This window comes from Xiphophorus hellerii, chromosome 16 (assembly GCF_003331165.1).
Source record: "Xiphophorus hellerii strain 12219 chromosome 16, Xiphophorus_hellerii-4.1, whole genome shotgun sequence".
NCBI lineage: Eukaryota > Metazoa > Chordata > Actinopteri > Cyprinodontiformes > Poeciliidae > Xiphophorus > Xiphophorus hellerii.
The window spans coordinates 4,547,811-4,564,062 of record NC_045687.1 but is presented as its reverse complement, the minus strand read 5'-3'; the positions used below and the strand labels follow the sequence as shown (position 1 = coordinate 4,564,062).

At 37.1% G+C, this 16,252-nt stretch overlaps 1 protein-coding gene across 2 annotated transcripts in view; it reads left to right on the top strand.

Moving 5' to 3' along the window:
• The window catches only part of kcnh6a (potassium voltage-gated channel, subfamily H (eag-related), member 6a), a 45,436-nt gene that overhangs the window by 13,387 nt on the left and 15,797 nt on the right, over positions 1 to 16,252 (top strand). For both annotated transcript variants that reach the window (XM_032587031.1, XM_032587030.1), the window contains exon 6: positions 421 to 623. In XM_032587031.1, the coding sequence (XP_032442922.1) occupies positions 421 to 623 (203 nt within the window). The remainder of the gene's footprint in view (positions 1 to 420; positions 624 to 16,252) is intronic.

The following is a 16,252-nucleotide window of genomic DNA, read 5'->3' as shown; positions in this document are numbered from 1 at the left end:
TTTTGTTGTTTACTTACTATTGAGAAACCACTTGCTGGATTCTAAAAAAAACACCTGTTGCATTTTTGTTGATTGTGCAGGAGGCTCCACTTCTGCTTTTTAAAGATGTACAGTTGTATAACTGAGCATCTGTTTGCATCTAATTAGAGTAGATGTTGAGTTGGGGAGCAATTTATTTAAATTTAAAGTGACAGGAGGCCCTAAAACAGCTCATTCTGAAACTGAGCAGACTAAATTCTCATTATCTAAGAAGGATTTTGTGCAAAAAATGTAATGAAAATGTTTCGTGTGGCCCATAAACTTTCCTAACCTGTTAAGGAAACATAGTAGGTCAAAACTGTTATTGATAAAAATAAATGACATTACCTTTCATAGTTTCATTTCTTTGTTGTCTTTAATGATGTTTGTTTCTCACTGCAGATCTGAAGCCCAGTGCTTTGAACTCCACCTCTGACTCAGATCTTATTAGACACAGAACCATCGGACGCATCCCGCAGGTCACCCTCACCTTCGGCTCAGACCGACTCAGACCGCCCTCGCCTACTGAGATCGAAATCATTGCACCCAGCAAGGTCAAAGACCGAACCCAGAATGTCACTGAAAAGGTCACTCAGGTCACACAGGTGAGATCTCTCTTCTTTTTGTTTAGAAAACACAGAAAAGGAGAACTGATATGTTTTTGTTTCTTGTTAATCATTGAAATAATTGTCAACTGATTTAGTAATCAATTAATTGTTAACTGGAGGGTTTGCTGAAATAACAACATTTTCAGTAGTAATCAAATAAAGAAATATAAAAAATATAAAAATTTTGAACTTAGGATAAATATTTGACTGTAAATATGTCCCGTCTTGAACTCCTCAAGTGGCAAAGTTTTAGCTTCATCCGTTACAAATTCAGTAAAAAAATTATTCTATTAAGCCCGTTTTGTTATCCAATCATTAACTGGTTAATCAAAAAAATAATAGTACAACATTATGTTAAATGATTACCACTTAAATTTTAAGAGGTACTGTTTATAAAGCCCATCTAGGGACAAGTGCTGCGAATATTGTACTATGACAAAAACAGCTTGTCTATGTCGATGTGTGTCTGTCCTTATCAAATAAACGTAATAATAATAAAAAATAGCCAACAGATCAGCCTACAAAGTTTTATTATATCTTATATCAAGTAGAAAGAGCTGAGCCGAGCGTTACATATGTTAATGTTCGAAGTATTTTTTTAGCGGCAGATGCATTTTTTCCTGAGTTCACTAAAGAAGTGCTGTTATTACATTTTAAGCAATTAAATGTTTGTTTTCTTATTTAAAAAAAAAAATAGAATTGTTTGTTTATTTGCATATTTTGATGAAATGCTAATGTATAAAAAGACTTAAATGGTTAAATGAAAAATCTGCACAATATGTGTGTTTTAAAATCTGACTAATCGATATCAGAATAATCATAATAATTGATTACTAAAATAATTGTTAGCTGCAGCTCTAGTTGCTTTAGAAACCATGCATTGATCTATTTTTGTCCAAAGATTTTTAGCTATTCAGACACTGATTACCTTTTCAAATTTGGTTCTTTTTAGTTTTTCCAAAGAGCATTTTCTGTTGACAACAATATTCTTCAGTTTCACTTTGGTTTGTTAAATAATAATCATTTCTGCTGATGATTAGTTGGGACTTTTTTGTCTATAAATGGTATATTCCTCTGGTTTTCTGAACATGCCTAAAAACATCAGCAGTCACAGGGGAAGTGTGTGAAATAATCATCTCACCTAAGGTGTAGCTAGATTAATGTTCTTTACAGAACAAATTCAGCTTCTTGTTATCACACCAAGCTGTACTGATGCACACCCTTCCTGACAACACAGGAAGTGCAACACTGAGAAAAAAATACTAAATTATGAGAAAAGAAAATTGTTAAATCTGATTTAAAGTGGAACTACTAATAAATGAACTTGCAGAGCCTTCACTTTTTTTCTCCTGTAGCCACAGACAAACTGAGGTTCTGTTTAGGATCACTGGGTCTCAGCTGCATCTAAAAGCAATCGAAGCGTTTAAAATAAAACACTCAGACCTTTTTTGGCAGTAAATTAATGTTTTTTGGAGTCTGGAAAACAAGCAGTTTAAAAAAAACTCCTGAATGGAACTTCACAAATCAGCAGGCACTGACCCTCACCTAGTAATCCCAGAGAAGCCCTGCCCGTTACCTAGCAACCCCAGCGGAATTCCGCCCGTTGCCTAGTAACCCTAGTTGAGCTCCAGCAGGTTTGTCAGCTGGTTGTACTGCTGTATGCGTTGTACAATGGCTGCTGGAACAGACAGGTGTTTTGTTGTTGACTTAACCATCCTGAACCCCCTTTCTGTATTTATGTTGGATGTACAGGAGGCTCCACTTCTGCTTTTCAAAGATGTACGGTTGTATAATTGCACATCTGTTTGCAGCTATATTCATGTGCGAGAGTAAATGTTGAGTTGGGGAAGGCGTGGCCAGCCGAACCAGATTAAAATCTCATTAACTAAGAATTATTTTGTGTAAAAAATGTGGCGAACATCTTTTGTGTAGCTCATAAACTGTTCAAGGAAGCATAATAGGTGACATTTATGGTTCCACGAAGGTAAATTGCTAGAAAATTTCAACAGTAAGCGCTAAGGACTTGAAAATCTGTTAGTGCCAAAAAACAGCATTATGTTGCCCTATCTAAAAATTTTTAATTCAACCCAAATTATGTATACCTGGCTTGTTGTGCAGGAAACTCTAATTCTGCTTTTCAAACATGTACAATTGCATAATTGTGCAACTGTTTGCAGCCATTTTCACATTAGTGTAAACATTGAGTAGGGGGGGTGTGGTCAGCAGCAGCTAATTTGGATTTAAAGTGACAGGAGGCCCTAAAACATCTAGTTTTGAACAGAGCAGAATAAAATCTCATGTATAAAAGTGATTTTATCTAAAAAAAAATGTGATGAACATGTTTTGTATCGCCCATAAACCTGTCCTAACTTGATCAAGGTCACCTTTAAAAATGCCACATTAACTAACATTAGGTAATTCAGTAACACCCAGACTGTGTTCACTTGAGTAAAACACATTTATCTTTCATTTGATTTTTTTTCTTTAGAACTACTGGATAAAAGCGTTTCAGCTCTAGAGCTATTTTTTCCTCCTCTTGTAATCTCAAACAATCCACCTGCTGATCATAAACTGCTCATGAATTTGCATCCCATTTGCACTTTGATATCACCATATGCGCCTGAGTTGCGGGTGAGTGCTGCTGCCGCTGCAGTGATGGCAGTGAGATCTCACTTCCTCACCCAGAGTGTGATATTGACAGCCGGCTCTGACTCACTGCGCAACCAGGATGCAATGTGGCTGTGGAAAAAGTGACAGCACAAACAGAGGGTCTCCTCAAAGGCTTGGCAGAGAGTTCGACTCGTTATCTCGACTCTGCTAACGTCTTGATTAAAAAGTGTTTCTCTGCCGTTAGCTCGGCTCAGCTGTGCCCGTTTGTCTGGTTTGTTATGCGGCCAGTTGAATTGTTTATTACATCAAAATGTCTCAAGAGGTCGCTTGCTGACAGACCACACACCGACTTCCTGAAGTTTCACACTCCTTAGGAAGAAATATATTCCATCAGGGTGGTAGCTTTTAGAAAACACTTGAAAAACCTACAATTTTATCAAATATTTTTGTCTAGTTCCAAGTGAAAATATATTAGTACACTTGAAATAAGACAAAACTAACTTATGTGTAGCTTTTCATGAAGCTGTAGGAGGTTTTTTAATAGGGCTGGGTATTGTTAGGAACCTCACGATTCGATTCGATTTCGATTATTGCTGTTGCGATTCGATTCGATATTGATTTAAAGTTGTGAAGACACAAATGATTTAAGATAATGTTGACATTTTTAAAATATTTATTTTCATACAAACTTCTGTAACATCACATTTCTGAGCAAAGAAACAAATTTCTACCTGCAATGTGCTTAAAATAGAAAACTGTTCTTAATAAACAATAAAAAATAAAGTGCATGTAAAATAAAATTAGGCATAGCTTGTCTCTTGAAAGTCTAATATAAATAAAAATGCATTTCAATAACATCTGTGTATATTAGTGCAGATTTAAACACAAATCATAGGGTTGTATTCAACTGAATTGCACTGAAAAAGTTTAGTGCTTGTAAACATTCTTAGCTTTTGAACATGTAGTGATTAACCTCTAATTTTTGAACATATGTGTACTGAACTATAGTACTGTAGCCAGAAATAAAGAATTGTACTGTAACAGTACAGTTCTTCATTTCTGGTTACAGACTAAGTGGGCACGTGGAGATTCTTGTTCAGAAAAAGCAGCTGATCCACATGCTCAGGCTTCAATGCACTTCTCTGGGCCATGACTATGTCACCTGCTGTGGAAAAGATCCTTTCAGCAGGTACACTACTGCCTGGGATGCAAAGGTACCTTTTAGCTTGGCATGACAACAAAGTATGACTTCCATGAAGGGGCCTGGTCTGAAGCACATTTGACACCAATTCCCACTCGTTCGATATGAAATGAGAAGTGATGGTTACGTAGGGGTCGGTCGCTCTCGAGGTCCAGCCATCACACGTCAGAGCAACTCTTTCGGCCGACTTTAACGACTCCAAAACGGCTGTTTTCACCTCTGTATACAGTGACGGCACAGCGACTTCTGTCATGCATTTACGTGTTGGTATTGCGTAGCGTGGTTCGAGTATCTTTAGCATATTCTTAAAACCCTTGTTTTCAACAACACTGTACGGTCGTAGGTCCTTGCAAATAAACACGGCTACAGACTTTGTGATTTTTTGTGCGCGGGCAGAGCTTGGCGGAAGTTTAGAGATGAATGATTTGTCGATTTGTGTCTGTTTGGAGTCAACCGGTTGTGCTTCGGGTTTTTGTAGCGCATCTGCGTGGTATCTGGTTAAGTGGTTGCGCAGGTTTGTCGTGTTACTGCAGTACTTTAATTCTCTCTGGCACAGCTTACATACCACCTTGCTTTTGTCGACTTCGTGAGTTCCAGATTTAGATGGGAAAGCAAAATGAGCCCAAACATCTGACTTAAAAGTTGACGGAGTTAGCTTTCTACAGCTGCTCGCCATGACTGTTGTTATGTGCTCAGGTGCTCAGCACAGTAACCAAACTCGCAGCGCCCCCAACGTGTCAGGAGGTGAATCGATTCTGAGGAGCCCCCTAATCGATTATGAATTTTGCGTGAAATTATTGCGATGCATCGATTCTTCAATTATTTTACCCACCCCTATTTTTTAATATTGATTAAAAAAAAGTTAAATTTCACTGGCAGATTATTTCACTTATAACAAGACATGTACTAGCACTTTTTCATAAGTATTAAGAAATTATTTACTTAAAATAAGCCGCTATATTTGGCTGAAAAAGTTGCTTGTAAGTTAGTTTTGTCTTATTTCAAGTGTACTAATATATTTATACTAGAAACAAGGCAAAAAATGCCTGAAGATTTTGTGTTTTTGCATTGAACGTCTGGACAATTTTCACTACTTATGAATAGTTTTATAGGTTATATGTTTACTTGGTAAGATTTTATGTTTTTGCAGTGTATATTTGAAGAACCCCTTTAAATCAGTACATAATTTTATTTTATAAATTTATATCAAAACTTTTAATTCATTGAAATGAAGATTACACTAGCATGTAGTGTGAATAAACACAAAGATACTTTTTTTCCCTGTTTTTGTTAACATTTTTTCTTGCCATTACAGAAATTAAACTCTTTTCAGGAATAATAACCAGGTTTTCACTGCAAAAACACAACACTTCAAAGTATTTTCTCTATACTTTAAAATATATTTAAAGATATTTCTTGTGCAAATATCTTTAAATTAGATAAAACAAACAAATAAGTAACTTTTTATGAAGATATAGGAGCTTGTTTTGAGTAAATGATTCCTTAATATTGATGGAAAAATTACTAGTTCCACTGATAGATTATTTCACTTTTAACATGGGAGAAAACTGAAATAATCTGTAAGTAATGTTGTTTTTTCATCAATATTAAGGAATTATATTTTCTGAAGTTACTTGTGAATCAGGTCTGAATTATCTCAGGTGTACTAAATTATTTACACTAGAAATTAGGTAAAAATACTTGGTAAGATTTTGTGTTTTTGCAGTGTACTACTGGACAGTAGTACACTGCAAGTAGTACACGTAGTTTTTATAGGTTATGTGTTTAACTTGATACCGTCACAGTAAATATCTGAATCTAGCTTTGCAAAGATGCATTTTTAACAAATACAATTGATTTTCTGTTTTCCATAAAAGTGTCTTTACATTTCTGTTGTTTTCTTTAGTTATGCACATCGGTTGCCTACAGATTTTAGCAACACTGGAGAAAAAAAAGTTTTCTTAGCCATTATGTGGTAGTTTCTTACAAAAAGCTCTTGTGTCAGGTGTGTTTTGTCCGTGCTCGTGGCAGGAAGGCGTTGCGAAGCGAGGAGGATGGGTGCTGAGTCTGTGAGGCTGCATGTGGAGAGTGGGAGGGTGTGCGGGGATCACAGACTGTCCGTGGGAGTAAAACGGGGTCCTGGTGAGATGCAGTTATGAAAGCGAGGGGGGAAAAAAAGAGAAAAGGGCCGCTGCTGTGAGGCTATCGAGCGGCATTCAGAGGCTTGATGCTGCCGTTGACCTTGGCCTCTGTAACTAATGGAAATGGAGGTCAGCGGGTGTTCGTACTCGCTGCAAAGCTGCACCCCAGAAGCAGCCTTCATGTTTTTTACAATGTTGTTTTTATGAATTCCCAGAGAAAGGTTGATTCTGAGTTATAAAAAAAAAAAAAAAAAGGCATTTGGTTAGTTTTTCAAAGGTGAAATGATTGGATTATTATTATTTTCTACTTTTTGCTATTTTTTTTTTTTAGCATCTTTCTGCTCTTACTTGTGTTTTTGTTTTGTAAATAAATTTTTCTGATTGAATTTTGACTCGACACCTTCTCAAAAATAAAGAAAGAGAAATGAAAGTGATCATTGATTTTTGTCCATATTGATTTGTCTGTGGAAATCACACAGTGTGACTGATTGAGCTTTGGCTCGTTAAAGACGAGTTAAGAGTAAACCAAGCGTGTGTGAGAAAATCCGTGCTTTTGTGGCGCCCTCTGGCTTTAAACAGGGTTGCAACAGTGCAAGAGTGCAATTAGGAGAAATCAGTATTTCAAATTGATTTGGGTTTTTATATTACCAGTTCTTTCTGTGATGTTCTTTGTTTTTTTTACTTCTAAAACACTCTTAATAATGAGATTATATTAAAAGCCTGACTGTTGCTTACAGAGCAGGAGAATTATGTGATTTCCACATTTAAACAATGCTAGATATCACTTTTTAAAAGTGGGATGCTTTTTTATTGTTTAGTTTAAAATCATATTTGAGTTTAGTCATATGATTCTGAAATTGTAAGAATAATTGACCAGGTTTCTAGACTGCAAAAACACAAAATCTTCAAGTATTTTTAGTTTAGTTTCTAGAGAAAATGTCTTAATACTCTTGAAATAAGACAAAACTAATTTATGAGTAACTTTTCAGCAAGAAATATAAGCGTGTTTTCTGTAAATATTTCCTTAATTGATTTGAAAAAGTACTAGTTCCACTTATAAAGACATTTTTCCAGTTATTGTATTTTTTCTAGTCAATATTAAGAAATCAATCACTTAACATAAGCTCATATTTCTTGCTGAAAAGTTACTTGCAAGTTGGTTTTGTCTTATTTCAAGTGTAATCAGATATTTGCAGTATAATCTAGACAAAAATTTGTTGAGATTTTGTGTTTTTGCAGTGTACTTTATTCTGTTTTAAAATATTACAGATTCAAATGTTAAATGCATCTTACGGTATTTTCCTGTTCTATGTTAAAATATGGGAAAATTGTTTTGTTATAAGTGAAATAATTTACTTTTTCATCAATATCAAGGAATTATTTACTAAAAACAAGCTCCTATATCTTGACTAGAAGTTCATTTTAAGTTAGTTTTGTTGTATTTTAAGTGTACTACAATATTTGCAGTAGAAACTAGACAAAAATACTTGGTTATATTTTGTGTTTTTGCAGTGCGGATGGCATTTAAAAACTGCCAGAAGGCATGTCACTGTTAAACATAACCTTGTTTCTGGGTTATTTAACTGTAACAGCCAGCTATTGATGTTTTATTGATCGCAGCACAATACATAAAAAAAGAATCCCTCATGTAAATGTTTATATAGTTATTTCCCAGGCAGATCGTTAAACAGAAAGCTCAAAGGTTCGCTTGTTGAGCAGGTCTTGCTGGTTTTTAGTCCAGTTATCGGTTTTTAAATGCCAGTGAGATTCAGGGAGTCGGTGGATTTTTTTTTTTTTATGCAGCACGCGGATCTCTGGGCGAGGGCAGGGCTCTGAACGGGGAGGAAGAGCGAGGCAACAGAGAGAAGTCGGACACAAACACAGAACTTCCTACCTCTCTCTTTTTAAAAACATCTTCTCGGTTTTGTCCTTTTTTCCACTCTGGTGTGCGCCATCATGAGCTTTAAGCAGAAGCTTCAACCCGTGAGTACTTTTTTAGGGTTTTATCTGCGCTGGCTCCAAACTCCTGTTTGATTGTTGCCATTTCTTCTGTGCCCTGTACTTGTTTGCCTTCTCTTTCACCTTCTCTAACGCAGTCAGTGTCGAATTTTACAGCTCGATTCTGTTAAAACAGGTTTTTGTAAACACTGTTGACAGAATCTGCAGCTTATTTACTTTACGTTCACTTAAAAAAGATGAACCGACCAAATAAGTTGATCGTCGTTTCACTCAGAATTTGATATACAGACAAAAATATGTCTGTATATCTTCTAAAAACGACACATGTTGGATATTTCACTGAATAGTTTCATAAACTTTGCTTAAACTACACTGTAAAAAAAGTCAGTAAATTTACGGTAAAAAACTGTAAAAAACCAACAGTTTTTGACCGTCGTATCCAAAAACATTGCATTACCGTAGAAATTACATGGAACTACCGTAAGTCGAAACTGCAAAGAAAGTCAGTAAATTTACGGTAAAAAACTGTAAAAAACCAACAGTTTTTGACCGTCGTATCCAAAAACATTGCATTACCGTAGAAATTACATGGAACTACCGTAAGTCGAAACTGCAAAGAAAGTCAGTAAATTTACGGTAAAAAATTGTAAAATGCCAGCAGTTACTGACCAGAATATTCACAGCATTATACTGCCGTAGAAAATACATGGCATTATCATAACTGAATAAACATATATCCTAAATAATTGTGACAGTCACGAATGTAGAAAATACAGAAATATAGTGTAAAAATATAAGTAATTGTAAAGTTCTTAAAAAATTGTAATATTGCCAGCAGTTAATTACCCTAAACTTAACAGTAGCAATCAGCCAAAATTACAAATTTTGCTGATGTTTAGATCTACAATGTAAAAGCGTAAACAAGACTGCAAAATAATTTTTTACAAAGAACAGAATGCTGGTGTGATATTTTGGTTTCTTTTTTAATAATGCCTTTAATACACCAAACTGAAATCTCAGCAGTAGACCAGGCATCGATCTGGCGATCCACCGATTGCAAAGCAAACTCCTACAGCCAACGCCACCATCATTTATGAGAGCATTTGATCATTAACATTAAGAGAACTGTATGTTAGCCCCTCTTGCTTGAATGAAGCTGAAGTTGGTTTCCAATTGCTGCTTCCAATTTGGGAAATGGCTAAAGGGCAATTCCACCTAATTTTTCACTGCAATCAGCATCTTTAATTTACTCTAGCTAAAAAACTACAACACCTAGACTCTTCAAATCTGGACTAGATTATTCTCAACTCATATCAGAATATTTAGAACCAAGTGTGGGATTTGTAAAACCTTTATCTGATTTGTGAAACTTCAATAAAGAACAATTCTAGTGTTATCCAAAATCATACAAGTTGTAAAGTCACCCATCATTGAAGTTTCACAAATCCCACACTTGGTTTTAAATATTGTGCTATTAGTAGAGAATAGTCTAGAGCAGGGGTCCCCAAACTTTTTCCTGCGAGGGCCACATAGCTGTTCCTTTCTCTGCTCGGGGGCCGGTCTTAGTTTTTGGAGAAAGATACCTTAGAAACTTATTGTCGGCGGGGGGGGGGGGGGGGGGGCTGTTCTGTCTTTGAAACTGTCGACGGGGGGGGGGGGGGGGGGGGGGTTGCTGACTACGACACATTCGCGGTCGCTTTTAGATAGATTTTTACCCAGAATGGAAATGGAAAAAACCGTGAGTGAAACGGTGACTGGGACTGACTAGTATATATTTGAGGGAAAGTTAGTTTAACATCTGCTCAAGAGCCCCCTGGTGGTTGAAGAGAAATCCACAAACCAGAAAATACAATATATGAAAAAATACACTGAATGCTCTCTGGTATGAGGAGGCGGGCCAGATCCGGCATTGCCAGACCAAATGACGCAGGCCGTAGTTTGGGGACCCCTGGTCTAGAGAGTTTTTCATTTTGTTATTGTGATAAATAGTAGGGTTTACAGTAAATGGAGACTGTTATTTGTCATGTAAACAAATAATTATCTAGTTTGCATTGCTGCTTGATCCTTCAGCATCAGCAGCAAGATTCTTTTAACTCTGTTCCTGTAGTGGTGTCCTGAACTCAACACAGTAAAGTCACTGTGCTAACTAAGGTTGCTAACTAGGGTGCTGAGAGCCCAGTAGGCCTGGTCCTTGTCAAGATGCTGCTACTGTCTTTGAAATCAAATTTCTGCTATTTTTGCACGTTCAGGAGGAGAAGGGCAACACATCACAGGTGAGTCCCTTTCACGGTTTCAACTGAAGTTAGCTAACTTTAACCAACTGACAAAGAAATGTGTAGTTTCTGAGCCATGCTGTTTATGTACATGCACTGCAGCTAGATATTTTTACTATATGGAACATTTAATCTTCACAGATGCAACACTTCCATTAATGTTTCTGTAGGAACGGCTGCATAGATTATATTTCTGGTCTACTTCAGACTACATGTGCTTAAAGTTATTGTTAATGGCAGAAGCAACTTTTTCCAAGTTTGGTTCAATAATTAATTTGAATTACTTTGAGTGTGAAATGTTCATGCATGCAAGTTAAATCTCTGAAGAACATGTTAGCTTTTGTTTCAATATTTTGGTAATACTTAGAAGTATAAAGCTTGGCATCAGAGATATTATTTAATATTTTCCTTTGACCTCTTGACTCTCACACCCAAAATACTTGCACTAAAGTCACTGGGTCCATGACAGTTGAAGGATTTGAAGATAAGAGAATTTAAATATTAATATTTTACAGCTTTTCTCAGTTTGGGTGCATCTCTCAGAACAGAATTGAAATTCTTAAAACTACCTGTTCAATCTTCAAATTACTGTGTCACTTCTGCACATCAAAACAATTAGTTTTGCAAGTTTTGCTTTTGTACATCATGTAGCTGGTTATGTACACTTCTATGCTTTTATAATTGTAATTTGCTTTTATCGTCTTGATCAAAATATGTTAACCCTCCTGTTGTCCTCGGGTCAAAATGACCCGCCACTGTGTTAAACCCCCCCCCCCCCCAAAAAATCCCCTAAATGTAATTTTTTTAACTTGAGATTTTAAGACTTTTCCTAGATTGGCCCAGACAATAGAAAAAGTTCAGTGTTGCTTTTATTCTCATTTCCATGTAAGCTGTACAAAAAAAGGTACAAAGATGGTCTTCAGGTCAAAATGACCCGTGAGGCAAATGGAGTTGAAATCAAGGTCACAGAGTTATTTACAAACCATAAAATGTTACAAAGTTTTAGTTGTGTCTCAGATCAATCAGTAGCAGAAGTGAGCAGAGAGTGGAAGGCCAATTTTCCGAGCCACAATGCCAGTCAAACTCTTTCACACCTACTCAAGACTGATGCGATTTGATGACCGTGAATCAAGACCAGCAAGACGTATGACAGACAAACTTGCAGCCATAAGAGAGGTATGGGACAAGTGGGTGGAGCGGTTGCCCTACCTCTACAATCCAGAGCCTGATGTAACAGTGGATGAGCAACTGGTTCCATTTAGAGGTAATCTGTTTTCATATTTGTAATAAAAGTGATTTTCACTATTGATTTCTTTGACTGTTTTCTGTGACACTGATACTAATCACTGATGCTAATGTCTTTTGTCCAAAGGTTGTTGTCCTTTCCGGCAGTATATGCCCAGCAAGCCAGCAAAATATGGGATCAAGTCATGGGTGGCTTCTGAATCAAGCTATGCTTGGAAAATGCAAGTCTATACTGGGAAGTCAACCAGTGGATGCCCAGAGAAGAACCAGGGGTTGCGAGTTGTGCTTGATGTGACAGAGGGACTGAGGGGTCACAATGTGACATGTGACAATTTCTTCAACTCTTATGAACTCGGACAGCAGCTCCTGAAGAGGAAGATCACCATGGTTGGTACAGTTCAAAAGAACAAGCCTGAGCTCCCACCTGCACTGCTTGGGTCAAAGGAGAGAGAGGTCTTCTCCTCAAAGTTTGCCTTCACACCCACCACCACTCTAGTTTCCTACCTCCCAAAGAAAAACAAGAATGTAGTTCTTCTGAGCACACTGCACAAAGACGGCGACATTAGTGACCGTGAGGACAGGAAGCCAATCATCATCCTGGAATAAAACCGAAACAAAGGAGGTGTGGACAACCTAGATAAGGTGATTGGAGCATATAGCTGCAGAAGAATGACTGCCCGCTGGCCCCTGGTCATCTTCCACAACATCATTGATGTGTCCTCCTACAATGCCTTTGTGATTTGGATAGAGATCAACCCAACCTGGATGTCTCATAAGCACAACAAGAAGAGGGTGTTCCTGGAGCAGCTAGGAAAGGCACTTGTAACTCCACTCATTGAAAGAAGGAAGCATGTCCCCCACACAGAAGCCTCAGCAGCAGTTGTGAAAGCTATTCAGAGTGCAGCAGCTCCTGATCAACCTGAGGATCCATCTACCACAGCCACTTCCTCAGCTAAGCCAAGTAAGAGGAAGAGATGTCAGTTCTGCCCTCAGACTGTAAAACACATACTGTGTGCTGCAGGTGTAAGAAATATATCTGCAAAGGCTGTGCACTTGCATACTGCCCTACATGTGCCAATTAGTTGAATGGGTTATGTTATTTTTCATATTTTTGTATTGTACATCCTCTTGTTCACTGGAGAAAAGTAAAAGAAAATTAGTCACTGTGATGAATAAAAATGCATTCGAAACTCATTTTGCACATTTTTTTTCTTAAGCTATAGAAATTCAAGTGGAGAGGGAAAAGTCAAGTATTCACACATTTTGTGGTGAGTGACAATATACAAGATAGAATTTGGTGTTTAAAATTCAATTAAGCTGCTTATATTGGGGGTTTATTGAAGACGGGTCATTTTGACCCGGAGGATAAAGGGTGTATACAGAAAATGAGGACAACAGGACAACAACGTGTCTGTGTTGAATTCTCAACTTCCAAAATAGCATCAGTTCATTGTGTAAGTCTTAACATGCATAAGTCTTAAAGTTGTCATAATGTGAATCATATATTAATTAATTTATATTCTATTATTTTCTAAATCTGTCCTGAATTGGTAAATTGCTCCCAAGTGAGTCCTGAGTTTCTCTAACAGGTCAGTGTATGAACCATTAGCTCAACCAACGATCAACCAGTTTTCTGAAACAGATTGGAGGTGCATCTTGTGAACCATCAGTTGGCAACATTATGCTCTATATAGTCAGAACACAACACAATGTTACATGTCTGAGAACTGATGAACAAGTATCTGGGCAGAGTGAACAGCCAGAGAGAAGAAGAGGAGTGAGGCTGAGGAGGAAATAGTTGGGAGGAAAGCAGAAGAAGAGTCAGAAGAGGCTGAGGACATCTGCCAGTTTCCATCAGTCCAACATCAGGACATGGCTGAGACCCACAACATGATGCTGATGGAGGTCCTCCCACCCTACTGTTCATTCCTTAACCCCACTGAGGAAAAAAGATTCCTCAGTGGAGTTAAGGAACAAAGTGACTATGGAAATTAAAATGTAATGTAATTTCTACAGCACTGTACAGTTTTCCTTGAGGAGATTGTCCTGTGGCTCCTTTTCTACTTTTTTTGTTCTCTGCATTTCTGTCTTTTTCTTTCTGAATCACCATGGCATGGTCCATGAATAAATTATAGCAAAAGCGTAAATCAGTGTTTCTCAATCCTGGTCTTCAGCGTCACCCTGTCCTGCAGGTTTAGGTATTTCCCTTCTGCCACACACCTGAATTGTATCTCTGGATGATTAACAAGCTTCTGCAGTACTTGATTGTCATCCAATCATTTGAATCAGCTGTTCTGGAGTAGAGGCACATCTAAAACATGCAGAGCAGGGGGGCGTTGAGGACCAGGGTTGAGAAACACTGGCGTAAATGATCCTTTTGTAGTCTCTTCTCATGACTAATCGATTTGACTGTCTTATCTGTACATAGAGAGACTATAACTTATTATTTTGAGTCACTGATATGTTAACAGACAGGATTTTAAGAGCTGAACTAAGGATTTTGAAAGCAAACAAATGCTATTTTTCCTGTTTCTACAAATTGTTTTGAGAAATGCGCTTACTGTTTTGTAAATGCCAACAATGACTCGAGAAATGCACCAAAAGTGACTGAGAAAAACTAACCTAGCATAAATTGTCTCAGCTGTATCAATTTGTTTGCCTGTATGAAAAGTGTTCACATTTACAGCTTTGTTTCTGCTAGCTTGCAGGAAATGTAACTTACATAAATGGTTGAAGACAACCTATTGGCCTTCATGAGACTCAGATAAATGGTGAGTATCTATTTCATAAATTGCCTAAAACAGTTATATTTGGTTTTAGTTTGTGTATTTTGTCTGGTTGCAGACCAGAGGATCACACCTGTTGACAACAAACAAAGGTTTAACTACTGAATTTTCAGTCAGAAATGATCACACCACCTGGTTGAAGTACCTGTGTCCATATGCAAGTCAACAAAGGTGAAACAAACATTTAAGCGAATAAGATGTTCATGTAGTGCATCTTTCTAACTTTTTCTTTTTGTTTTCCAGCAGAGAGGAAACACCCGATTGACAACATGCGAGTCTCAATTTCAACCTGTGACTGGGAAGACTACAACCATCCTGAGCAACGTCTGATCTCAGCGACTTGTGACTCTCAACCCAGAACAAGAATCCTTTTATCACCATTTTGTCTTCTACAATATGTTATCTCTTATGTGGACACATACTGTTTGTTTTGTTTTTGTTTTCCAGATCTCAGTAATACCGTGAGGAAACTGGACATAAAATAGAATCAGTTCTTTTTTTAACTTGACTTTTTAAATAGAAATTGTTTCTTTAAGTGGATTACTCGTAATCTGTATTTTTGTTTAATTAGAAATTATTTTCTTTATAACTTTCTGTATAGAAATGCTTGACAAGTTACACTTCCTTGGTTGTTGTACTATAATTTGTATGGTAAAATTCTGGTAGGAACAGAGACCAGTAATTTACCATAAGTTTTTTTTGGGGGGGAGGGTTTACAATAAAATGTCAATATATCATACAGTCTGGATGTGTTTTTCACTCATGTAGATATTATGCCTCAGTCAGCATGACCGTATTTACTACGGCAAAACCACATTTTGTTTTTTTTAAAATATTTTAGGAAGTACGGTATTTTACCGTATTTTAAAAATACGGTAGAATCCTGCATTTACAACATACGGTAAAAAACTGGCAGCTGTGGTTGCCAGAATTTTACCGTATATTAAAAATACGGTAAAATCCTGCATTTACAACATACGGTGAAAAACTGGCAGCTGTGGTTGCCAGAATTTTACCGTATTTCAAAAATACGGTGAAATCCTGCATTTAGCAAATACGGTAAAAAACTGGCAGCTGTGGTTGCCAGAATTTTACCGTATTTTAGAAATACGGTAAAAAACTGGCAGCTTTGGTTGCCAGAATTTTACCGTATTTTAGAAATACGGTAAAAAAATGGCAGTTTTGGTTGCCAGACTTTTACCGTATAAAGACGGTAAACTTCTGGCAACTCAGCTGCCAGTTTTTTACCGTAAAATGAGGCCGTTTTTTTTTACAGTGTAACATGATGCATTGCATGCAAACCTGTTCCCTGCTCTCCATTATGAAACATAGTGGTGCACAAAGTCAATAGCATAACATTTTTTGGATGAGTGAACCTTTCCTCGCGTGTTTATATTGTCATCAGAGTGAG